Source organism: Trematomus bernacchii, unplaced genomic scaffold (genome assembly GCF_902827165.1).
Source record: "Trematomus bernacchii unplaced genomic scaffold, fTreBer1.1, whole genome shotgun sequence".
NCBI lineage: Eukaryota > Metazoa > Chordata > Actinopteri > Perciformes > Nototheniidae > Trematomus > Trematomus bernacchii.
In genome coordinates this window covers 7,364,727-7,383,138 of record NW_022987588.1, presented here as the reverse complement: position 1 = coordinate 7,383,138, position 18,412 = coordinate 7,364,727, and the positions used below count along the sequence as shown (strand labels likewise).

At 39.6% G+C, this 18,412-nt stretch overlaps 1 protein-coding gene across 1 annotated transcript in view; it reads left to right on the top strand.

The window, feature by feature from the left end:
• The window catches only part of cntnap5a (contactin associated protein family member 5a), a 103,560-nt gene that overhangs the window by 12,464 nt on the left and 72,684 nt on the right, over positions 1–18,412 (top strand). Inside the window, exons 2-4 of the mRNA XM_034128399.1 lie at positions 4,110–4,220; positions 5,428–5,621; positions 17,462–17,609. Coding sequence (XP_033984290.1) covers positions 4,110–4,220; positions 5,428–5,621; positions 17,462–17,609 — 453 coding nt within the window. The remainder of the gene's footprint in view (positions 1–4,109; positions 4,221–5,427; positions 5,622–17,461; positions 17,610–18,412) is intronic.

Genomic DNA, 18,412 nt, shown 5'->3' with positions numbered 1-18,412 from the left:
ACGTTAAAATGTTTCAGAAATAACTGTATTTTAAAACATGAATTTTTCTATTCCACCACTGATTATTAACATGTAAGATATTTATAATTGATCAGCAGCAGTCAAATATCTGCAAGAAATAATGAAACCAATAATCAGTTCATTTCTACATCATCTCATCTCTTTACAAATTCCCTAAGAGTTTATTCTACTTTTGCAAATCTTGTCGAGCTATGCATGTTGGTTGAAGTCTGATATTGCAGCCGTAACTTAATCACATGGGTTTGATCCACCCGGGAGACGAGGATCAGTTCAGAATGAGATCGCCGCTAAACCCCTCGGACAATCTCCACTGCAAGTTATATTTTTAGGAAATCCCTCTGGCATTTTCTCATATCCAAACAGTTTGTACATCTCCTAAGAGTCAACAACCAAGAGGAATCTCAGGCTTCCTCATCCAACGGGCCATGTCTATTTGATTTGGGCGTGTAGTCTTCTTCAGGTGCGATTATTCCTCTGCAACTAGAGCTTGAAACATCCAGCCCATGTGTGTCACAGAAGCACTTTGTTGTGATAATTGAGTTTGATTTATTTGTGGAGCACCATCTGTTTGTGCACCGAGGTTAAGGCATGCTTGCTAATGAGAAGAGAAGAATATTTGAAAAGGGGCTGTATGTACATTACGCCTGAGTCAATGCCACGAACAAACACCGAAGTACTGGTGGAAAATATGAAGTACAATTTAGTCAAGTCAATCTTAAAGGCTGTATATGGTGAGCATTATAGAAGCACAGCTACCTAAAAGTATATTGTTGTATTAGGAATGTCTACCAGAGCAAAAACTGTAGACTGTAGACTGTAGATATGTGCGCTGTAATCCAATGTATCTGCTATATAGTTAAGGAAGGTAAATCAATAGCAGAAGAGTACCTAAGCTGGATCTGTTGAACTGGATGCTGCGACGATCAGTACGAAGTGAAATCGGGTTGGTCCAACTAGAGGAGTGAAACGCAAATAATTAGCTGATTAGAATCAGAATCAGAAACAGGTTTAAAATACAATGATGTCAAATTATTTTTTAGGTTTAAAGAATAAGTAGTAATTTTGAGATTAAATATTCCCTGTTAATGTTTGTTGTTTTATCTCAAAATTACTACTTATTTTTGATTATTTATGTTAATTGTCTAAGTAATACTTAATACTTTTTAATTTAGCAAGACTTTGGCGTATTTTCACAGTGTTATATATTTAAAGGGGGATGTCCTTGGGCAAGACCATTTCCCGAGTTTGCTCCTACTGAGTGAATATGTGAGACTGAGAGACAAATTGTAAAGCGCTTTGTCTGGTTAGTTAGAAAGGTCCTCTATAAATGCACTTCCTGTCCCATTCACAGTTCTTTTACTTAAGTAAAGGATTAATACTTCGTCCATCGCTGATCTAATGTAAGGCTGAATGAAGAGGCTGAGTGGGTCTAATGTTATGCTGATTTAGAGTGAAAGAAGAAACACAATATGTTTCATGTTCAGCTGCCTGATGTCCTTGAAAAGCTTATTTGTATGAAGTTAATTACAGATTTTCATTAAAAATGACACAGATGTTGATCCAATCTTCTAACAGGCCATAGAGCAAAATGCAATCTCGTTTAAAATCTAAACATGTTAGCAGTCATTCACTCGACAAGGAATTGTTAGGAAGAGGACATCTTCTCTTTTAATGAAAGGATAGAAAATGGTGCAAGGCTTTTGAAAAGAGCATTAAAGGATAAGGCTGGCAATATTCTATACTTGATTTTTTGTCTCGAATATCCCATGAAAAGACCAAAACCAACACAAAATTGATCCTGTTGATACTGTGTTTGTAGCCAAGCCTCATGTTCTGTAGCTTATTCCATTTTGCAGAAGAGCTCAATTTTAGAAATGCATCAATGAGCCACATTGTGACATGTTCCTTCATTATGGTAAATGCAGACACCGTTTTTTAAGCCCATATTCACTGTTCTAGTAAGAACGCCACATTTGTATCCACAGCTGAACGATTTGCATCATCAGAAGAAACCACTCGGCTTAGAGCTGACATCGAGGTTAGGGACACTTTTAGTCTCAGCAAACATAAAATAACACGATATACAGGACTGTTATGATACCCTGTCTCCAAACAACAAATGCACTGTCATTAAATAGACAATGTTTTGATTTCATTCAGGCTTACTTCGGGTCACGAAATAAATTTGAGGCTTCGAGTCAGTGTGCAGGCGCTGCTCTTTTCCATCTATTATTTTTATCGCCAACACAATCAGTGATAACCTCTGGTGTGCTGCACACCCAGAAGCGTCAACACGGCACTTCTCTGCTGGCCTCCTGTTGGTCTATACTCTATACAGAGAAAAACCTCATCATCCTCAGCACTTCTGTGACTGAGACTGAAAGCTCTTGATTTCAGCTTGTGTACTTGTGATTTCAAAAGAGATTAAGTGTTCCCTCTCCACTAGGTGTTGTGCGCATGTGTTTGTGTCCGTGCATTCAGATGCGTCTGGCTTCATTTGGCTGTAAGATTCAAGCCCCTGAGCCTTGCATAGAGATCGTGAGTCAGCTTCAGAGGATTTTCGGTTATCCCACAGGCCAAGGAGCAGCTTTGCAGGCAAATCATCCTCCATCCATAAGTCTCCCTGACTGACAGCCAAGCATTTGGCTCAAGACCAAATCTGTAAACAACAACTGGGTCTGCAAGACGAAACATTTTTTCGCATGAAGAGAGTCACGCAGCACCTCACATCCTCTGTCAATTTGAGGTCTTGTTGTTGTATGCGGTCATGTGAGGGGTGGATTGAAAGAAGGCATTTGTCGAGGTTTTTTTTTCAGTTCTCTAACCTTAAATGCATCGTAAAAGAAAACATGTTGAGATTGAAAAGAAGATGAGACGAATGTTATCCTTAAGGGATTAAAAGTGGGACTTGGGAGATGTTTGACAGATTAAGAGTGCTGCGCTTGCATAATAAACCCGGTTGCAGTAGTGTTGTGTTAAGATGGCATGCCACTGTTCTCATCTCCCCTATGAACATCTGCAACTGCGCCTCTGCCATCATTTAGAGTCTTGGACTAAACAGCTTGATCCACTTTAGTCACACTTGAAATCAGGATTAGAGAAATCTCTTGGCAGACGATCTGAGAGCAATCAAATCAGGTCAGTCAGAATTCAGTGGGACGCCCAAAAAGGAGAAGGAGCACATGCTGTCAGTTCTGCTGTGCTCTTGTCTACCAGATGGATGGCCAATTGCCACTCCAGATGTGCTCAGAATCCATCTGAACTCAGAGTAAAATGGCCTTAAAGGAAAAAAACAAAAAGCCTCTCGCACTCAGAGCACTGAACTGCACACTGATGGAGAGAGTACAGGGATAATTGTAATCAGGAAGGTGCCAGTTTTCATTATGTTCTCAGACACAAGCCTTAATGCAGCTCCGCTCTCAAACAGTGGAGAGGCTGTTGTTGTTGACTAGATGCTCTTATTGTGGCGGGCGGGGTGGATCGGAGGAGTATGAGACTGACAGGTTTAGATCACTACACTCTTAATCTGTTGCTGCGTGTTGGATGTGATGTAATCTCACTCTGTGGGATTACAAAGAACACACACAGGCACACACATGTACACAAAAGGAGACGAGGAATTTTCTGTGCTATTTTCAAGGGTCACTGCATGGGTTAATAGAGTGTGTGAGGTGTATGTGAACTGGATAAGTGAGGCAGCCCTGTTATTTTCCCCAGTTCTTGCTTTAAAACTCTACTGCCGACAGGTAAAGCTGCACTTTGAACCAACATGTTAAGCTTCTTAAGGATTAATTTTTCTATTAGTTCAGGCGTCTGAATTTAGTACGGCAGGCTGTAAAACTCCTACACAACCTCCAACTCAAATGTATAGATGCGCAAATATGCCATAGCTGCGACCACATTATGCGCATGCATGTTTATGGATTCACACAACCTCCATATACTTGACCTCCATGCCTCCATTAGCCTCCTGGGCCACAAAAGATTTGGACGTCAAAGGGTGGGTAAAGAGCTTCTGGTTGCAGCAAAAAAAGACAGAGATGTTTGGAAGTTAATGGCCTCTCTTTGTCTATGTTTTTCTTTCACAGATAGTTGCAATGGTCCTCTGCTCTCAGCGTTACCACACTCATCCTTTCAGAGCTCCACTCAGTCCTCGGCCAGTTATGCTGCTCACAACGCCAAGCTCAACAGAAGAGATGGTGAGTACAAGAGAGGATGTTTTTGCAAGGCTTCCATATTTCCTACATGCTTTAGACGCCCGTCTGCCACACAAGCATATTCCATCAAATGCTCATATGATCCATATGTGTTATGGTTATTCTACAAAGCGATAACAAATCAGGTATGTTGTTTTGCTGCATTTAACATATGTTGCAGTATTAAGGGGCTCTGTTTCAGTATTTTGACGATCTGACCTAACAAACTGATCACAAAGGGAAACGTACATAATGGTGGATTAGACCATTTTTGAAACAGAGTCTATCATCAATCCCAAACTCAGTACACTTGGTACTTTCTGATTGACCACCTGTATTTAAGGGCTCTGCTTTAGGGGTTGCATCTTTTGGTTCGGCCCTCATGTTCCTCTAGCAGCAGCAGCAACCACAGCACTGGTAACTCAAAGAAATAGCAATTGGAAAAACTTAAACTAAGGCGATCTCATCCAAAATAAACTTAAGTGTGACTTAGTTAACTAAATGTTGTTGCTACTAATCATAACTATGAGCTGCCAACTACACTTACTAAACTATGAGCATAATGATGTATGCACATATGAGTTCAAAGGGTCAGAACTTTCTTTACTGTAGACTCCTGATACATTGTATAATGTCTTTGTAAGAAAAATAACTACAACTCCTTCAAGCTTCACACATACTTCATATACATTCCATCACCATATTATTAGAGCCACAGACAGTGCATTCTAACCATCAACAGTAATAAGATAGTAAAAAAAGTGCTCAAATGCTACGAGCAGGTGCACTTGGAGATGATACGAACAGATAATATCCAGTTTCATGTTTCAGTTTCCCAGAGAGACAAATGACAGACACACTCAATATTGTTGAGGGGAGACTTGTGGAACAGAGGTAAGCTTGTTGAGCTAGCAGGATTCTGCTCTTCATAAGTTCTCGAGCCGGGCTGCACACATTTAAAAAGGAATAAGCTATTTTCAAAGAAGTGAGGCGTCTGACCTCCACTGTGTCTACTGAAGTATAACTTCACCTTGAAGCCTTTCATATGCAATCACTCGCTGTGTTCACATCAGGGCTGAATACATTGTTGCAATCCGAGCCCTGTGGCGACTCAACATAAATCACAACAATCCACCGTTCATTGTATCGATATCCACAATATGGATGTTTAATGGCCACCCTCTGGCTGTATTTCTCTTCCCTCCCTCAGGAGCTGGCGGCTGGTCTCCCATGGTGACGGATCAAGAGCCCTGGCTCCAGGTGGACCTCAGGGAGCAGATGGAGGTGACGGCTGTGGCCACACAGGGTCGGTATGACAGCTGGGACTGGGTCAGCAGTTACCAGCTCCTCTACAGTGACACAGGCCGGGCCTGGAAACAGTACAGGCACGAGGATGGAGTCGGGGTGAGTCTGCATGCAGATTGTTATCGCATCACCTTTCTGTATGACATATCATTGGTGTGCTGTCTACTTGGACTTATATACTTATTGTTGATGGAAGAGATGTTTTGTATTGTCGGGGTGGAATTATAGCGATGTAAATGGAAGTCTACTGCTTACACTTGGCCATGTATGGTTAAAGAAATAGATAAACATTATGGGGAGTATGCATATTTCATTATAAAAGCTTTGAAAATGTAACCTTTACCCTAATGTAAGAATCTAGTTTTTTTGCAAGTAATTGTTCCCACCGCTTCTTGAAAGTTTATTGAAATTAGGGGAAACAATCAAGACCTTGTATGCTTTTGAAAAAAGAAAAAAAAAGTGATTTCACTTAGCTCTTCAAGTCTTACATAAGTCTCATTCTCTGTCGCTCAACTTGCACAACATATTGTTTTTGCCGCGATGCATTAGAGAAAGAGGCACAATTGAGAAATGTTCTCTCATTCAAGGTTCTTTCTTTCATAATGTATATAATGGCGCTTCTGTAAAGCCTGCTTGCTTTCATTCTACAAATTGCCAGTGTCTTATCAGTAATTAACCTTGATTTGTGTTTGTGAGTATGCTGTCTTGGGTCCTTTCATTTGAGGAAGTTGGGCCCTCGATAGTCCTTGAGATGTCTCTGAAATTAGTTTGAAGAAGGTGTGCGGATCTTCAGAATTACTTTTATGAAACTTGGAGACTAGAACAGTTAGATACATATAAAGCAAACTGAATACAGTGACAATAAAACAAAGCACACATTCATAACACTTCATATTAAAGAAAGACAAGAGTACAAGTTTGCTGCTGAATTAATCGGGATTCCGACGGTAGGTAAAAGTTGAAGTTTGCAGCAAATTGCGAGTGATTCGTTAGCATGACTTCTCTGCTTTCACACAAAAAAGCTTGAGTGCAAAAAAGGTTTTGCAGAACCTAGCAATTGCCACTTGAAGCTGCCCTGGTGGACCTGCAGCTCTGTTACCCCTTGATGAATTTGAATAAAGACTGAGGGTACAGTCCATTTAATTAATTTAACACAGGACTTTACCTAATGAAAATCGGTAAGTAAGACATACCTCAAATCTAGTAATAACCTAAAATGTATCCCAACTAAACCACTTAACCACAGGTCAGAAATAATAATATGATATCTCAAATTATCCACAAATGTACCTTCAATTCTAACATTCAATAATTCTGTTGCAGGTAGCTTAAAGGGTAGGTAAGTTTGAGAAACCGGCTCGAGTGCGCTAGAATTTGAAAATACACAACCGGAGAAAATCTGCCACTTCCTTACAGAGCCCCTCCTCCAACACACACGAACGCGCACATGACCAATGAGGGCACGAGATAAGTTTGTGCACAGATGGAAGGCTGACAGGCAGGTAGGCCATCCAGTTATTTTAGCCGGGCCGGCTAAAATGATTGGTCGTGCTTTTTACAGTACTACGGCTTCCACAGATGACATTTCTTTATGGATTTTTTGTCAAAGCACTTCAGATAGTCATTGCTATCGGGATGTTAAGAGCATTCCATGGAATATAACAAAAAGTGTATCTCGAGCCGGTTTCTCAAACTTACCTACCCCACCTTTAATAATTAAGATAGATGAACGTTATACTGTTAAGTGTTTAGTGTTAAACAGGAGGCTTCAAGTCAAGCTAAAACCTTTTCAAACATATATATATCTGCAACAGCTTAACAGATTGTGCCAGCTGTCTTCGTACATTTGAAGACCTATCACAGTTTAATTTCTGGAAAGTGCAAACAGAAAATGATGGGACCCAAGACAGTTCCTTGGGGATTGCTATTTCAACTTGTAAAAAAACACACTTGATGTTATTAATCACAACACACACTTTTTAAAACCCTTCAAACCATGATATCAATGGTTTTGTACATTTGTATATTGAGATTTATTTAAATATATTGTGATTTACTGTATCAAATGCCTTATTTAACTCCAGTAGCACTAAATCGTAGTGGGTGAAAATGGTTTGTCTCCGCAATTGTTCTGAAACAAACTTCTCCAGCACTTTAGACGGGCTGAAAGAAGACTAATTGCTCTGTAGTTGCTAATCTTTTCAGCGTCCCCAGATTGTAAAATAGACAATAGCATGGCATTTTCCCATCCATCTGGGAATTGCCCAATTTTCATGAAAACATTAATAAGATGAGGAAAGAGCTGAACCAGCAGGCTACTGTATTTTTTAAGGAGTACAGTATCTAGGTTATATCCTCAGAGAAGTGGTGTTCATATTAGCTTTCAAGACATCTAATTGTTCACATGGCCTGATCTCAAATGAGGTGGCGTCTTCATCAAGTGTACTGTTCCTATTATTATTAATGGGGGTGTAGGGTTGGCAAACATTTTAACAGATTTAGAGAAAGACGTCTTTAAGAGGATATATGTTGCCCATTTTCAGGTTCATTAATGTACTTTGTTTCTCTACCGTGACATGTTTAGATGCTTTAATGTTCAAAAAGCTCTTTATTTTTCTCATACTGCCTGTGCTGCAGCACCTCTTTTCACCCTCTGTCTGAAACCAGAGCCCAGTCTGCTCTGATTGGTTAGCTGGCCAGCTCTGTTGTGATTGGTTAACTGCTTAGATATGATAGATGATATGATATATGATATGATATAGATGAGATGTCCCTCTCCTTAGTCTATCACGTATATGTGTTGGAGCGCTAGCCAATAGAAGTGTGAGTGTTACATATTGATGTCATTGATGATCAGGAAGTAAACTAAGGCATCCAATGGAGGTGTTTTAAGCAGGGGGGGGGGGGATATAAACTCCCTCCACTTTGGGATTTTGCAGGCCATTTTATTATATAAAAAAATCTGTTTAACACACAGGAAAGGGAAAACCCAAAAAAACACAATAGGGCCCCTTTAATTCTGTTTGCAACTTGTATAAAACCAGAAATCTTCCCTGACTTTAAGTACTTATTTTACCCTAGGTTTTACTAAATATTTCATTTGTTTTCAGATATTTGACCATTTCCCTAAGCCTTGGATAGGACTTGTGTGAAACAACTTGCTTGGTAAACTTGCAGTTCCTTAATTACCCGATTTGTCAGCCCTATGTCACATGAGATATCATCTCTTTTCCATGCTCTATTCTCTGTGGACCAATTCATTGATGTCATTACAGGTGAGAGTCAAATAACACATCCTCTCTCTATTTCCAACACATATCGAGGCGTGGTAGGTTGAGGTGTCAACACAATTATTATACTGCTTTTGTGGTCATCCATGTACCGTCAGGGCTTGTTATAGCAGGTTATACAAAGAATAAAGTTAGCAGAAAATAGCCTGATGTTGACACATGTTATTAATCCTTAATTGTGTTTGCCCCAGTTACGTCAACTGCTGCTGACAAGCTGTTAAATAGTTTTTTATGAGAGATTTATACTTGGCAGTCCAATTAGCAGAGTGTGTTATTTCCCACTGGCATGTCCATGCTGCAAAGTGGCGTTTTTCTTTGGGTAGACACATCAGAGGCCTGTACTACGAAGCTGGTTCAACCTAACCTGGATATGTTTGAGTTAGCCGGTTGGCCCAATCCAAAACATACGCGCTCTGGCTAAACTGTACTACGACGCTGGTTATCAAGTGGATCGCTCAAGCCAGCCGTGTCCTATCTAGTTAGGTGCGCGTTCACATGAAAGCGGTGGTATTTGGAGCATTCGACCAATCTCAAACACGGACAAGCGTACTGACAGCGCAGCGTCATACTTCCTGAATGAAAAGTGAACTTTAATATTAGTCAAATATGAAGAAGTTAAACTTTAAACATCCATGACTTAAACACTTTATCCAGGATAAAAGCCACATAGCTGCACCTGCAAGGTGAATACAGCTGGTAAAAGAAAAAGTGTTTTAATGCGTACATTAACAGGTTTATGAAATCACTGCCCCGTCCAAGACACGAGTGGATCTGACTTTAATTAGGAGAATTTGACTCGAGTGTTTCGTCAACTTAATGTGTTGCTTAAAATAATACTTCTGCATACAGTATGTGACACTGTGAGTGTTGCACGGCCAGATACGGCTCAAGAAACTGACTCAAATAAGGAAATATATGATACATTATGATGTGATATGATATGAATGATAATGGGACACATCTACGTCTGCACTCACAGTGCCGCGGACTGTACTTAATGTTACTCTGATCCGGTTACTTATGTTGTGGCAGATATTTAAGTAAGCTTTCTTAACGCTAATATTATAATAGTCAGATTGCTCTGAAGATGGGAGGGAATATTCTATTAATTTTCACGTTCACACAGTCAGTTGATTTTGGCCGGCCGTCTTTCCTGCAACGGCAGTTTTTCTGTATTTCCTCTATCCTGTAATATGAATTGATCGCTTTAAACTCCGCACACGGAGCTCTGATTGGTCAGCAGGCAGTGCTTTCACTGAGTTGATCTCTTAGCCTGCCACCTAACCTGCTCCGGAGCAGGTTAGCTGCTCAGCATAAGTTACCATGGAAATCTAGCCTGCTAAAAAGAGAACCAGCGTTGTAGGACCGGAAAGCCCGAGATTTCCCTGAAGTTAGCCGGCTAAGCGAAAATCCAGCTTCGTAGTACAGGCCTCTGGTCTAGTGTTTTGTGCTGCTTATAAGTATTTTTTTATCTCCTGGAAAAATAGCACATTTTGAGTTTGATAAAACATTCACAGTTACTGTCACTAACACATGTGTATTAGTCCAAGGCTGAAAATGGTCTTAACCAAATATACTTGTTATGTCTGCTTGAGTAAAAAAAGCAAGCCTTTTAAGTCAATTTACAAGATGGTTAAAATATTTATTGTTGAATGCCTTTGCTCTCAAAACTGTTTATCACGCCATGCATGTAGCTTGAATACATTTCCTTTGGAGGGTTGAAGTATAACAACAAATACTCAAACACTTAAAGTAAGAGCAGAATTTTTTGTATGTGTAAATTGCCCATTTTGTAGGCTCTGAATGGGCGTGGGGATTTAAGTAGCAGCTTCGTCTGATGATGCCTCAGATCAAATGTATTGTACCATCTAGCAACATCACTGTCAACATGGCATTTTAGATATTAACTAGAGATGAATATGTTTATTTGAGAGAGTTTCACAAATATTATGAAATATTTACATAGTGAATTTCACTGAGACACTGGAAAATATCAATAGAGAAGAAAACAGATTGTCTCAAAAAAATTATAAAATAAAGATTTATTGATTTTTAATTACAAAATATATGATAGGTGTGGTTTTATATATATTTACAGACTGTTTAGGCTTACACACACTAGAAATCTAATTATCCTTTACATTAATGAACTACATGTTTACAGATGAGTGGGCAAACCCATTAAAATGTGCAATACTTAGGAGCATCGATATGATGGATCAGTGGCATTACAATGTGCCACAGGCTACCTAATTTGTGCTTTATTACAGCCAATATTTTGTCTCCAGGTGAGTTTGCCCCCTGACCCACAAATAGCTGCTTGTTCCAGCTGGCTGCCTTTCTTTATATCTGTATGGAAAGCCCTGATGACTGTGCACAGCTTCCCATTGCTACTCCTTGGGTGATAGCTTCAGATAAAAACATAAAACAGTGAACTCTTTTCAACAACAGCATACAGCGGCGTATCATACCAGTCAAAACAAAATCATGCCCGGAAACTTTGGCAAGCACTAAAAGAAGCTTTTACTGAGCTTTAAATTGTGAAAATTAGGATGACTTTCAACATCTGTCCAGGGACTGCAGATGAAAAATAGCCTGTTGGCTAACTCTGGCGCATTTACAGAGATGTCAATCAATGTGCACTGTCCCTGTCAAATAAATAAAGAAATGAAAGAAATTAAAAAAATACTGATGTTTATTTAATGCAAACTCACAAAGACAATTTAAACCCCACGCCACCCATCTCTTCTTTGGTGTTCATGTGAACTTAGATTTATAGTATCATTTATTTGGTGCAGGATGAATGTCAGCCAATTAGTCAGAAATCTCTTATTCCGAGACTCACACTCAAGCTGACTTACTACAGCGTTCACCAAGACCTTTGGCTGATACGTACTCACATCCGTCTGGCATTTTAACAAGTGAAGCTCAAAGGTAACCGCTCACTGCCAGAAACTGAACTGAGGGGGACTAATGAGAGAGGAGCAGATGCTGATAGGACTGCTAGCTCTCAGCCATTCTTAGCTTTATGAGACAAATTAGCTCCATGGAAAAATGAGCTCTATTAAAAATGAGTCTAAAGGTCGACAATCCTGCTGGCATCCCCTAGATGCTGCAGTGCTTAAAAATGAGATGATTTGGAACAAAAAAATGCTTTTTTACATTTGTTATGTCCTTCCAATAGTCTGGATATTTAAAGGGGCCCTATTGTGCTTTTATGCATGTTCCTTTTCCTGTAGGTTTGTGTGCATGTAAATGGTCTGCAAAGGCTAAAATCCTGAAGTTTCTTCCAGAGGGACTTTCTCTCTCTGCTGGAAACGCCTCCATTGGACTCCTTTGTTCCTTTTTTTTGTTTAGATCAGACTGAAATCCAACATAATATAAAGTACACTTTGTCTAATATTATTTTTGTTTAGGTGAGCCATTGCGTTAAAGGTGGGGTATAGGTAAGTTTGAGAAACCGGCTCGAGATACACTTTTTGTTATATTCCATGGAATGCTCTTAACATCCCGATAGCAATGAATATCTGAAGTGCTTTGACAATAAATTCATAAAAAAAAGTCATCTGTGGAAGCCGTAGTACTGTAAAAAGCACGACCAATCATTTTAGCCGGCCCGGAATGGCCTACCTGCCTGTCAGCCATTCCATCTGTGCACAAACTTATCTCGTGCCCTCATTGGTCATGTGTGCGTTCGTGTGTGTTGGAGGAGGGGCTCTGTAAGGAAGTGGCAGATTTTTTCCGGCTGTGTATTTTCAAATTCTAGCGATCTCGAGCCGGTTTCTCCAAAATTGCATACCCCACCTTTAAGTTACTAATATAGATTTAGCTGCTGGGAGCATGCACCAACATCTTAGTAATGCACACACTTCAGATTATCTGTACAACCTCACTTCAAAACATCTGAAATATCCCTTTTGAAGATAATTACACTTTTGTGTGCAAAGTTGCCTTTATTGTCTAGTTACAACAGCAGATTGGGGGTTCATTTCTCTCTGATAAGCGACAGCGCTAGAGAAAAAGTCAGAGGCTAAAATCGATGGCAGCCATGCTCTGAGAACCATTAGTATCCGTACCACATATCGTACAGTATTTATTGAAGGACACACTCATCCTTAAGCTCCACCACTAAAGACACTTAGCATAGATAATTCATATGATTAATAAAGTGTTAAGGCTTCGACACATAGAAAAAACATATAGGTCTATAACTTTGCCTTCTTGTGCGAATCTTACAAAAGTTTACAAAGTTTCTTCCTTTAACTTTCCTGTTCTTTTTCTCTGACCTGAGTGTGTCCTGTTTATTCAGAGTCTTATGAGCAAAGCCTTATAAAGGTCTGGATAAACATGTGAAACGACATGATGGCACTAAACTACAAGCTGATATTAGCCTAATTAGTGAAGGCCAGAGGAGGAAATCTGTGAAAATGACTTACTTAATGTCTGTGGAAGACTTAAGTAAATGAAAGATGGACTTCTCTCGGCTCATGCGCTGTGAAACTCAAAGTGACTTATCTTGAATGGATACAAAAAAAAAGGCTTTGCTTGCTGGTACTTCTAAAGTAAACTCTAAAAACGGCAGAGCCCCCGTTTTTTAAATACCACTTTAACCTAATTCCCTGTATAATATTTGCAATCTACCCCATGGTGAATTAGCTGCATGTTATTTGCAAATATTCATAGGTGGGTAGAGGAGTATATTCTAGCAAGGGGTTTCAAATTACCTTCATTATCCTCGGAAAGCCTTATTCAGGAATCTATTTTGAATGCTGCTTTGAACAAATGTGTGAAACAAATGATAGGGTGTTCGGGGGGAATTTTACATAATTTCCATACTTGTTAGCAGTTCAGGTAGATGGAAATCTAATAAGGATTACAATTTTGCATGAGAGCTAATTTTATCTGCGTAATTGCATCTTGTATCAAGATGGCCCTTGCAATATTATACAGCCTTATCTCCCAGGCAATTCAGACTAACTCTGGCTCACAGTATGGAAACATGGTTGACTGAATCCTACCGACTTTACTGATCCTCAGACTTTGAATGAATAGGTTAACATTTTCAGATCTGCTCAAAATATCTCTGTCATTATAGAATCACCCTGATATTTTTTGTACATATATTTAAGGTCCCCTGAGGATGAATCCTGATGACGTTGGTACGTTTCATCTCACACTTTTTAAACAAAATGTCAATCACTTCTATAGTATACATCAGCTTGCCTTTGACCACATGTTGCCTGTAGTGTTGGTTGAATGCAGAAAGCATGCCACTCATGTCATTTCTAATCTTAAAAACATTATATATATTTATTTTCTGAAGCTACCGCAGAAACAGACACTGCTACCACTAGAAACGGCAAGGGAAGTGTAACTCTTTACCAACGGGTATATTTTGAGGAGGCAAATGATGAGGCTGATAAAGGCAACGTATCGGATTACTCCCCACCAGCAGGATCGAGCCCACTGGTGAATACCCAGGGTGCGCTTGAGACAGTTGCCATGGCGATGTTAACATTAAGCTCACAGCATCACTGTGCAGCCTCAAAGGAATCACAGTGATGCTGTAGACAGTACATTGATACAACTCTAAAAAAAAAAAGTGTATATTGTTTATTGACTTATTTGGTCATACACATACTTTATTCAAAACACCAACCATTTTATTTTAAATGAATGAGATAATATATCATGTCTTATTTCCGAATGCAGTTTTTTTCTTGAAGGAAAAAATGAATAAATAATATGAGGTAACTCTAACTAAAATTGTTTACAAAATAAATAAAACAAAACAGAAAAAACTGCCTTTTATCTGAAAAAAAATGTCTTGAAGGAAAATAAATTATGAACTAAAAATTTTAAAAAAAATGATAGAAAAAAAATATATATATTAAACTCAATTAATTTTAATAAAACTGTAACCCAAAATTAATCCACAAATAAATAAAACAAAACATTCCTTTTAGTTGCCATATATCCGGAAGCAGTGTTTTATTTACTGTACAATTAGGAATGTTTTTTTAAAATAATAGACAATACAAATTAAATTATATATAATAAATAAACAATAAAAAACAGGCTAAATATGTTTAAACAAATGAATGAGAAATACATTAAATTCAAGGAATGTCAATCGAACCATGAACCTAAATTCATTCCAATACACGTATAGTAGACATTCTCTTATTAACATTGACAGACATGTACCCTCTGCTTCTTCCTATCATTTTGAAGACTTGTCTAAAGCCTTAGATCCCGGTCAGGGGACTCTGGCTGACTGACTGGCCGTCGGGGAATCTTTTAGCATTTCCAGTCACGGCAAGGTCACACACTCTCAGACTCCCGCTTACTATGCGCTCCCTTAGGCTGTTAACTGACCAATGACCTTTTGCAACACACTGTAGCGTCTTCATAGCCAGCAGCGGGGTTGATCCCCCCGTGCATTGATTAAAATAAACGTATGCGTCTGTGATGTACGCAACAGAAAGGAAATCTGACACAAGGGAGCTCATCACTGGAGACGAAGAGTAAAGAATCTTAATTAATGGGAAGGGAAACTCTTACACAGTGACAGAAGCATAAATAGAAATAATGAAGTCACAGTGGGGTTAAGGCTGTTTATGTGGATAAGGACCGACCCTGCTCCTCTGGACCTGGAAATCTTCTGCACCCTCAGGCTTTTATTCAGGGACCTTAATGTCTCCCCCAGCTGACACGCACACAGGATGTTCTGATGCAAGTTATTCCAAAGAGGAAAAAAACAAACGTCATAGCTCAGGACCGTCTCAGTGGTATTCTTGTAGTGGTATTGCTATTGAATACTAATGACTCACACTGACGTGTTCGAGTGTTACTAGCTAATGAATTGGTTTGAAAAACTGCAGTGCAGCCTTAATCAGAGTTTGTTTGGTTCATTAGACTTTCCACACATTCAGCTGGGAGTTGGGAGGAAAGACGGGGTTAATGATGATAACAAAAACATAAGGAAAGGGAAAGTTTAACAAGCTGGATACTAAAGTTATTCCATACCCCAAACATCTACCCTGAGTTTGCAAACGTGTCTTTCATGCACACACATTGCACACATCATGTTTAGCTCTTCCTGTCATTGCTTTTCACACTGGTTTAAATTGGGTGAGGCTTCATTAGAAGGTGATGTCATGTGTTTATGAAGCAGTGTGTGTGACAGGTGGTGGCTTGTGTGAATACTTTACCTCAGTCAAAGCACATGACGGTAAGCCACGTTTTAAATACAAAATAATTACGAAGCGTGTTTTTAATCCAAAATGTGTGTTTGCCTTCTCTTGACTGTTGCTCATCTTGTTTTGAATATGCAGAATTTCTTAGCACATGAAGGCATATTTTGACAGCTTTTACGTTACTGCAGAATAGCAATGCGGTACGATCAAATAGTCTTACTTTACCGCAGTGTTTTCTTACACAAAAGCCTGAAAATAACAAGGTCATGGTAAGTAGCATGCTTTCATTCGCCAGGTTGCCAATGAAACACTGACGGCTCCATTAGATGTTTTTGGTTGAAAGCCTTTAGAAAATGTTATTTACGAAAAAAAATTGTCAATATGCATCTTGGGTTATTTTCAAGGCCAATGTGTTTCTCACATGTTCTTCTCTCTTTACGCTGTTCTTGCTGAAGTAAAACATTTGATTTGACCGAATGTATAAAGCCCTAGCGCCATTCGTTAATCCGTCCTGTGCAGACCTGAAATACTGTGCATGTGTAAATAAGCCTGGCGTGTTAAAATTCAGACACCCTGCTCGGTAAATGGCTCAAAAAGGGAAAGTGGTGGCATAAATCACAATAACAGCCTGAACACTCACACTGTTACCTTGATTATCTACCAAGAAGCAGCATCCTGGTGCATTTAATGATGCCTGTGCTTTGCCGCAGTCTGAAAGCATCGGACGGTCATTTGTGTGGCTGGTAATTGTATCTCTGCTGTTGCGGAAAGTTGAAATATTGGCCTTGTCTGTCTGTGTTGAACTGTCCACAATAGCCTGGGGCTACACTGTCAATGATCTATCTTTTTGGTTCTTTATAGTAGGGGTGCTTATTGATCTGATATGTCACCTGCGTAGAATCAGTTATGGCGAAGCTGGTAATCACTCATTTGAGAGGAAAGGTTGTTTGTCTCTCACTCACGCTCTCTGTTTCTCTGTTAATGTCCCCTGGCTTTGTCTGGTGCAGGCTGAATAGACGAGGGCTGGAATAGAAAAAGAAGAATTACATCTCCCAATTGTATTCAGAGGTTTTTGTTTTTAGCTCTGCAGGGAGAAAACACAATACGAGAGCCCTTATTGCCCCTGGCTGCCTCAGTGGTGATTCTTCCTCCTCCTCACAGAGACTCATTCGAACATATATTCTCATATTTCCACACCACGCCACGATTCTTATCACTTTACATCAAATAGTATGTTCAAGGATAGGAAGAAGACGTTGCCCTTGGGTTCGCCCTGTCAGCACTTTGTTGTTTTCCGTGCCATTCAAGGATTTATAGTTTCATTGCGCTTCTATTTCGAGTATCTCGAAATGCAGACTGTTGTGAGTGAACATATTCACTGCTGAATCTGAGGTAATTTCCTTGTTTCTCAGTGGATAACCACGCTCTTTGTTCCTCTATGGTCCTGCAGAGATTTGTGGGGAATGTGAACTCGGAGGCTGTTGTGCAGAACAAGCTGTCCCACCCAGTGAGGACGCGTTTCCTGCGCTTCATCCCCCTCCAATGGAACCCCAGCGGCTGGATGGGCCTCAGAGTGGAGGCGTACGGCTGCTCCTACAGTGAGTAACACACACACACACACACACACACACACACACTAAAGTTAACACAACACTCTGAAAGCTCTCCGTCCTCACATCAAATCTCTGCGGTGTACACCACCTAGAACAATTTCTCATTTATACATTTGGCGCGGCAGCCTCACTCTCATGATGGAGAGTAATGAGGACTATTTTCTCTTCACTTGGCTTTAACGTGCCATTTCATACTCCAGACAGCGGTAAAATGGCTTATCAAATTTCCTGACAGTGTGAAACATATATGCACAGGGATGTCTTCTCGTCCAACACTTTCAGCATAATACTTTAACTTAAGTGTCAGGAGCTAAAGACCAATGTTGGAACATGTGGAGTCTCTAGGGCCCCATGTTTGAATTTTCAATTAACATCGGCATCCTTAACAGTGGAAGGGAATATCATTTTGAACATGCAGAGAAACAATATTTTATGAAGTTATAAAGACTTTATTTATCATACAAACTTAAAAGCCTCCTGACAGGCCTTTGCTAGTGTAGATAGCAGACAGCCGGATTGATGTTATTGCTTTGTTCACCCTGTAGCAGCTGTAAAACAAGTGATGAGAAGAGATTTGCATGATGCATGATGCTGCAGAATACAGCATGATTTGTTAAAACTACCAACAAAAACACAAAGTGGAGACAGACAGTGTACAAATATGCTCAATGCAGCTGAGGTCATTACATTGCTGTTGATAATATTAATGCTGTTGATGCAGTCTGTGAGGCTTACACTCACATCCATTAATACCAACATAATTGTGTTTGCTTGTTTATTTTTTGAAA